An 8,269-nucleotide genomic window follows, 5' to 3' on the forward strand; every position below is an offset into this window, starting at 1 on the left:
CAAAGCATCCCTCTACTAAAGTCCAAAAAAAAAAAAAAAAAACCCCACAATGGTACACCTATGAAAGTTCTTGTGTGATTGCCATGAATACTAGATGAGCTCATTATACCCAACCCTATCACAATGAATACTAAATGAACCAAAGTGATGGGGCACTTAAAATAAAGTATTACCCTGTAAAAAGTTAGTGCCAAAAGAGATAACTATTCTTTTCAAGAGGTCAGCCACCATACTAGGGTATTTCAAGTCCTTCCTTTACACTAAGGATTTATCTTATCACAGATATATTTGCACTTGGGTCAAAAAGTAAAGGAGAGGTCATTTGGATTTTTTTTCATTTAGGCAGAGAAAACCACGTACTCACTCTTACCTTTACGTCCCAGTGCCCCTTCAACCTTTCCCTTTTAAGCTTAAATCAATCTTGTGCTGAATAAAATTGGTGGCATCATGGGCATCGATTAGACAAGTAGAATCATTTTTTAATTCCACCCCTCTTTCTATTAGCAATGGCTCTATGAGCTGGTGCCTATGTTTCCCCCTTCAAGGAAAGGGAAACTCCTTTACCTGTTTCACCCAAGGATGGATGTTTTTCTTTAGCCTCAGCTCCCTTGTCTGGGCCTCAGTCAGCCCAAGGCATTTTGAAATCTGCTTGTCTGAGAACCCAATCTCCTTTGACTTTTTCAGGGTTTCTTCTGTAATGGATTCACTAGGATTTAATGAAAAAGAGAGATTCAAGTTTAGAACAGACACAATAAGGACCAGTGAACTGTTGAATTTCAAAAACACCAAAGACTCCTTATTTTCTATCTTCAACATGTTTAGATCTCCTATCTTTTAAAAATGCACAAATAAATAGCCCACTGAATCTTCTAGCCTCTATAAAATCTTTCAGTATTTTCAATGCTGACATTTCCAAACATGTGGTTTCTGGTGCCTTCTTCTCTTATTTCCTGAAAAAATGGCTTTTGCGTTTACTGTCTTAATGGATCTCCTCTTTCAAAATAACCATGGGCCTTCCTCTTACTAAATCTAGGAAACTTTTCTCAAGTTTCTTCTCCTCAACCTGTCGACATATGACCTGCTTGATGTTTCATTCTTTAAAGATATCTTCTTCTGGCTCTGATAAGTTGCTGCTCACCCTACTTTATAATTCACAAAAATTATTTACTGGTTTTCTCCCCCACCCAAGGCTCTATCTTTTTGTTACCAGATTTAAGACTAAAGTTCTACCTTCTCTCTCCCTCTAAATTTAACCACTGTCATTGGCTCAAGCAGCATAAGTAGTCAATAATTCTCAAATCTGTAGCTCCTTCTCTAATGTCTGACCTATGGTCTGGTCTTTATGTACAGGTTCTTCAGGAATCACCTTCACCTGGGAATCCTAACATTGTGTCAGACTGGGTATACTCTCCATAAACTGTCCCTATTTACTAATATCACATATCTATATATGTCGACAAGACAGTATTTGTGTTGTTTCTCTCACCTGTAATGACTTTGACATTCCTATTACCTACCCAACTGCTCCCCAACTCCCAGCCACTCTTTATAGGTCAACTAGAGCCAAGTTTCACCCATGAAGATATCTCGGTCTGCCCTCACCCATAGATCTTCCTGGGCTCTTCACTGACTCATTTGCTTGGAGCCAGGAGCATAGTTGGAACCATACTACTTAGCATGTCAATAGTGCCAATATTTTTAATGTTTCTTAGCTTTTATTCACCAACCTGACTTTTTTCCTGCTAGATTCATGTTCCATGATGACAAAGAATACATCTACCAGATCATTCCCAAAGATTAGCAGGCTAGTCCACAGACAACATTCAATAAATATTTATTAAGTGAATAAGGGAAACTGGACTTTAACAGCTTTTATAGAAAAGACAAAGTTATTGAAATCAGCTTGTAACTAGAATTCAAAATGTACAAAAAAATATTTGTAAAAAACCAAGGTACAGAAGAATAAAACACTTCTGTAAAAGTATATCTAACTAAATAGCTATGGGCCAGCTATTTCAAGCAATAGTCAATATAATAAAATTCAATTATAACAGTCTGATAGTCAATACAATGAAATTAAAATATAACAGTATGTTCTCAGAAGATCTAATAATAAATAAAACATTTTCATTGAAATTCTGCTAATAGAATGTAGTTGAATTAAATCTATTGCATTTTGTTCATTCTATTCTTTAATCTTCTTTAATTAATTCATATTCTGAGTTTAGAGAAGAGAGAATCAAGCTGGTATATTTAATAGCTATTTCTCTGGTTTTTGGATATCAGTATTAGTTTGGGTTTTTACAGCTATGTCTCTTCCTAGTCAATTTGCTTTTTCTAAGGCACTTAAATTTCCTTCTGTCTCTCAAGTTAATTCATTATTTCTTCCCAATAAATTTAATGTCTCATTTTGATTTTTTAATCTTCCCAAGTATTTGATAAACATTCTCCCAGAGCAACACATTTTCCTGTCAAATTCTTGAACATAATCTGCATTAAGTATTATTAGTCACTTGCTATGGGTGCCAAGTACTGGGCTTCATGCTCTAGAACTATGTTGTTCAATATGGTAGCAATTAGCCACATGTGACTATTTAAATTATAAATGTTAATTAATTAAAAAATTTTAAAATTAAATTTTAGGTTCACAATTGCACTAGCCACATTTCAAGTGTTCATTAGCCATATGTGGCCAGTGGTTCTGTTACTGTATTAGATGGTGCAGATTACAGAATATTTTATCATCACGGAAATTTCTACCTCCACAGTGCTGCTCATGAAGATACAAAACAATATTTGAGACAGTGCAATGATAGAGAGCAATTCAAAACATTTTATGGAGAGATAAGCTGTGTAGTGCAATGTGAGGTCAGAGAAAAGAGATAACAATGTGAGTGGATGTAGTGGAGAAATACTATGGCAGTAGAGGGAAGGGAACAGAGCCATAAAGAAAGTTCAGCTTTATATGGATGAAGAAGTTGACAGATGTACTGTAGGCAAGGGCAACTGTGTCTGCAATAATTTGAGACCGTGATGGGCATGGCAGGTATAGAAAACACACTGAGGATTTGTAGTTAGTAGAAAATTATGAATGGTGAAGGTGGGGCAACGTTCACTGTCATTCTCACATCAGTGCTTTAACACTTAGTGAACATGCACTGTGTCTCAGGCTCTGTGCTACCTATTTTATTTTTAAAAATTCTTTATTTAAATTCAATTTAGTTAGCATAGAGTAGATTATTAGTTTCAGGGGTAGAATTCATCAGTTGCATATAACACTCAGTGCTCATTCCATCAAGTGCGCTCCTTAATGTCCATCCCCCAGTTACCCCATTCCCCACATCCACCTCCCCTCCAGCAACCCTCAGTTTGCTCTCTATAGTTAAGAGTCTCTTCTGGTTTGCCTCCCTCTCTGTTTTTATCTTATTTAATTTTATTTCTGTGCAACCTATTTTAATGATGAAGAGATAAAATATCGAATCTCTACATTCAGGGAGGTCAGAGTATATTAGGAGGCAAACAAATAACCATCGATGTGCCTGCACTGTGAGAGGTGCTGAGGAGAAAATGTATGCAAGAGAAGGCTGGGGCTCAGGGGGAATGCTCCCAGCTGCCACTGGGAACTCTGGAAAGGCCTTACCCAAGGGATGACTGCTGAGCTCCTGAGGGCTTTTGAAACACCCAAGTTTCTGGTGTTTATCTTTAGTCTCACAAAAAAGAAAAAATTTGAGACAAAAGCAGAAGAAGAATTTGTTTGTTGCTATTTGTTTTGGAAATGCATATTTTCACTTTTTTGCCAAGATTATGTTCCTAAATCAATTGCTCATTTGTTTATGTGCAAGTGTGCATTCAGCCTCACAGTGGAAGTACTTGATAAGCTGTTTTTCTAAATTAGAACTATGCATGATGTTCTTTTTAAATAAATATATTTAATTGTGAGTTTTAGGAAAGATAAATCATATTAATGTTTACCTGCATGGTGAAAGGCTACACATTTTTTCTGTGATCTGCAATTTTGTTAAAAACATAAGTATGAAGCTTGAGTTAGGTGGAGAAATACTGTACATATAACATTAAGCCAATTCTCACCCTTAGATTTTTCTAGCTACTTGCTAGAATATTTTCCCATAATAGTGAGATAGCAGTAAAAGAAAAAAATAAAAATAAACAGATCTTCAGTAAAACATTTCTTTATTATTGCAATAACTATCTGAGGCAAAACCCATATTATGTTACTGTATCAGCAGCCACACTAACTTAAATGACTAAATCCTAACCTGAAAAGCAGTAATCCAGACACACTTAGGAAATATGCCTTGAAAAGAGCCATCACACCTGTAATTATGACTACGGACTAGCAAAAATGCAAGTTCTTCAAGTCTAAAGATAACCAGAAGTAATATATTTATCTCGAGCTCTTTGGGTCATGTTTTTTTTTTTTCCCTTGCCTTGAATGATTTATTTTTATTTCTTCTTATAAAGAATATCAGTGAATTCTTCAAAGGTTGCTACATGGCTTTAAATGAAAATTATAAATAATGGTATTAAAAAAACAAAAAAAACCATTTAGATTCCTCACATTTATATTAGGGATGAAATATATTTGCATTTGTTTTGTCCACATTCAGCAGTGCAGTCTTTGCTATTGCTGAAATATGCATAATTCCTCCTATTATTCTCCACCAAAGAGTCCAATAGAGCATATAAAGACATGTCCAGCAAATATACACAGTCTTCCTCCTCGACTCACCAAATAAAATTGTACTCTTACCGACAAGCAAATAAAAAAAGAAAGAAAGAAAGAAAAAGAAAGAAAGACTGATTGATAGAATTGGCCTCGTGCATAAAAAAGTAAAGTGAATTAATTCTGTGCTCAGCTCTGGTGGCAAAAAACAGCTATCTGTCACTAAGACTAACTCAATCATTACTGCTCCCCATAGTATCCCCACACCAGAGAGTTTTCATTATTTAAAGGGGATGCCTGAGAAGAGCAATAGTAACACAGAATAATGAGTCACAAATGATAGAATTTCAGAATGGGGCTGAAAAACTACTTTTCCATAGGCACCCCCTCAATTCATACCAGGTGAGATTTCCAAAACAGATGTTATCAAGCCAGACTTGCAGAGTGCATGCTCACAAGCTGATTCCCAGAGTATTTTCTTGGTGAGCCCAAAACAGCTTTTTAACTTTTGCTCAATCTTCAAATAGCTAGATCAATAGCATGATATGACATTTTTAAACATCTTGAAAATTAGGGTGTATTAAATTGGAATGGCATATGAATATAATCATGTTCATCTATTTTAATTTGAATGCAAATATTAGGTAGGTATGTTCATATGAAGTTCAAAGTGATGTATCTTCTATAGTATTTTATTTATAATCTCTCTGGTTATTAATTTCTACTTTTCAGGCATGTTCATGAAATAGTGTAAAGCATTTCAGTCCTCCTCACTGACAAAATACATGTTGATTCTGACCCAGCATAGCAGTTACAAAGACATGGATAAATTAGATCCCTTCCCACATTCAGTGCTACCCTAATTCTGTGGGGTACCCCGAACTCCAAGACAGGAAGCAGGTAGGTAGCCTCTCTCTATATTTCTTTCCCTTATTCACTCTCTCTGCTGCTTTTGCATAACACAAAGCTGGCCAGCACGTCATTACATAGGGAAGAAAACTGACTTTATTCCCTACTTGTTCTGATACAAAATTTTATTTTGAGTCCCATTATAATAAAATAAAATAAGAGACAGTTTGAAGACACAATTCATTAGCTTTGGGCCAGTGATTTAGATAAGGTTAAACCTCTTCAGAGTCAAATGCAAGATGAATAATCTTAAGTGAACATAAAGCTCATTTAACAATGTAGAGATTCAGATACATGCTCCTCATCTTTATCTGCCCACATTGGGCTGTCCTCCATTTTGCCTGCTAAAAAGAACTTCCATCAGAGGGAGACTTTCTTTTTTTAAGAAATCAAGTTAGATGAAAGCTTATTTTAGGGACAGGGCTATAATATTTCTATTTTTCCAAAGGAAAATAAAAACCTTAATTTGGAACAAACTCAAAATAGAATAATTACTAAAAGAAATACAAATGCTGAATTTGTAATTCAAAACTGCCTTTTGAAGCCTCAATAGGGAATGCTCCATTTATATTATTTTGTAAATCAAGGGAGCATTATACCAAGCAAGAATGTGATCAGCTGAATGGAGCATATTGCACAAAAGCACTCAGTTTTAAAGTATGTACAATAAAGTATCCTTCTGTTATTTGGTATGTGTGTGTGTGTACTAGTATGTTTGTGTTGATCTTCACTGCATCCTGGAAAACACACCTTATATGTAACTTTTCTCTCCCCTCCCAGCTTTCCTTACCTTCAGAGTTCAAGGGCAAACTCTGCAAAGGTTACACTTCCATTATTGCATAAAAGAATCTAAACAATAACACAAAGAAACACCAAATAACTGTGATGCTAGTCTTTTCATAATCTTCAGTTCCTCTCTACTTAGTAGCACAAAATGACAGCTCTGAAATTTTAGGAGGAGGAAAAACACCTTAAAAACAGACAATCAGACTTTTACACACTCTGCCCTAATCTTTTAACAGTTAAGACAGCATGGCTCAGCTTCTACGGCGGGAAGTCTCTTGTGTGTTCTCTGGTTTTATAAACAATACGAGCCTTTCTCCTGTCTCTCTCCGACTTCCAATGTAGATTTTGTTGTTGTTGTTGTTTAAAATTCTACCCTGTCATCTCAGAAACTTCCTCCACTCACACTTAGTCTTCAATAATAAATGATAAAAGGAAATGGAATAAATTCCCCTTAATGAGGAAATTTTCACCTGGCATAAAGGAGCTGGGGAAATCTATTAACTGACTGGAGGAACGCCTGCAGCATCGAAATTACCAGGAGAGCCAGAACACTTCACACAGTCCTCTCTTCCACTTGACTGGCTTTTATCTGATCCACCAACTCACAAGTAATACTAAACAAATTCCCCTCCAGATTGCACAAGCTCTAATGTGAAAATGAGCACTCCACTTGGCCTACAATTATGGGATGGGCTTGCAATTTTATTATTATCTTCTTTTTAAAAATCCCCGAAAAGGCAGAAGCTGAGAAAACACGAGGGCCTGATGTTCAGTAATGACACCTGCTTCGATAAGGGCGGAGAACCGAGTAAGAGCTGTGTTCTCTGCCCCGAGACCCCCCATCAGCCTCTCCCCTGACTTTTACACGGCTTCACGGATTCTTTTTGGCATTTCACAGGTTCAAGACCGTGCCCCAGGCCCAATAATCAAGGAAGTTATTTGTCTTCTCATCTTTTCTTTCAAAGAGACAGGTCGTTACCTCTTTCCTTAAGAGAAATGCAAAAGACATTTTTCAAAAGCAGCAATCATGTTTAGAAAAGCAAAGGATGAAACTTAGGCCATTGGGTAAATACCGCTATTTTCTCTTAATTCTTCAAAGCACGATGCTTTGTTACTATACAGTCATGAGGTCTTTGGAGGAATTAAAGAACTTTGATCTTTACCGCTCATCTACGGGACAAACAATACCCAATGATCCCATGTTCATGTGAGAGCACACCAGCATGAAAATTATCTGTTAGGATCTAGGTCCACTTGGCACTATGGCAATAATGCTACGATATTACAAGGATTGATTTTCGAGGGACGAGACACTTAAAGCTGTATTTCACCTTAAAGGCTACTAAAAACAACAGAATCAAACAAAGAAGAAAAGCTTATGAGCAAATGATACTATAGATATTTTTAAGTAGGCAATTTTTAATCTATGAATCTTTTTTTACCAATATTCAGTGATCCCAATAATCCAGAATTATTATGGTATTACTTTTGATCTGGTAAGAACACTTATAAAATACTGATTATAATATCATGATTATAGTCTATGAATACCAAGTAATAATAATGGAGAAAATGACCTAATATAGGTTAAGTTAATTGTCATTTTTGAGCCATAATAGATCACATTTTGTATCTCAATGATTCCTAGTTGAAAATGCTGCAACTCTCTCTTTCTCTGCCATGGATTTGGTAATGATGAAAAACAAACAGAAAGTACCCTATCATAGTAAGTCATGTCTATTAGTGTGGATGGAACTGGAGGGTGTTATGCTGAGCGAAATAAGTCAATCAGAGAAAGACGTGTATCATATGACCTCACTGATATGAGGAATTCTTAATCTCAGGAAACAAACTGAGGGTTGCTGGAGTGGGGGGTGGGGTGGGAGGGAT

The 8,269-nt window shown here is 36.0% G+C and overlaps 1 protein-coding gene across 1 annotated transcript in view; it reads right to left on the reverse strand.

The window, feature by feature from the left end:
- The window catches only part of CPS1 (carbamoyl-phosphate synthase 1), a 122,325-nt gene that overhangs the window by 40,328 nt on the left and 73,728 nt on the right, over window positions 1-8,269 (reverse strand). The window contains exon 22 of the mRNA XM_032403000.1: window positions 565-706. Within this exon, the coding sequence (XP_032258891.1) occupies window positions 565-706 (142 nt within the window). The remainder of the gene's footprint in view (window positions 1-564; window positions 707-8,269) is intronic.

Source organism: Phoca vitulina, unplaced genomic scaffold, assembly GCF_004348235.1.
Source record: "Phoca vitulina isolate PV1807 unplaced genomic scaffold, GSC_HSeal_1.0 scaffold1, whole genome shotgun sequence".
Classification (NCBI taxonomy): domain Eukaryota; kingdom Metazoa; phylum Chordata; class Mammalia; order Carnivora; family Phocidae; genus Phoca; species Phoca vitulina.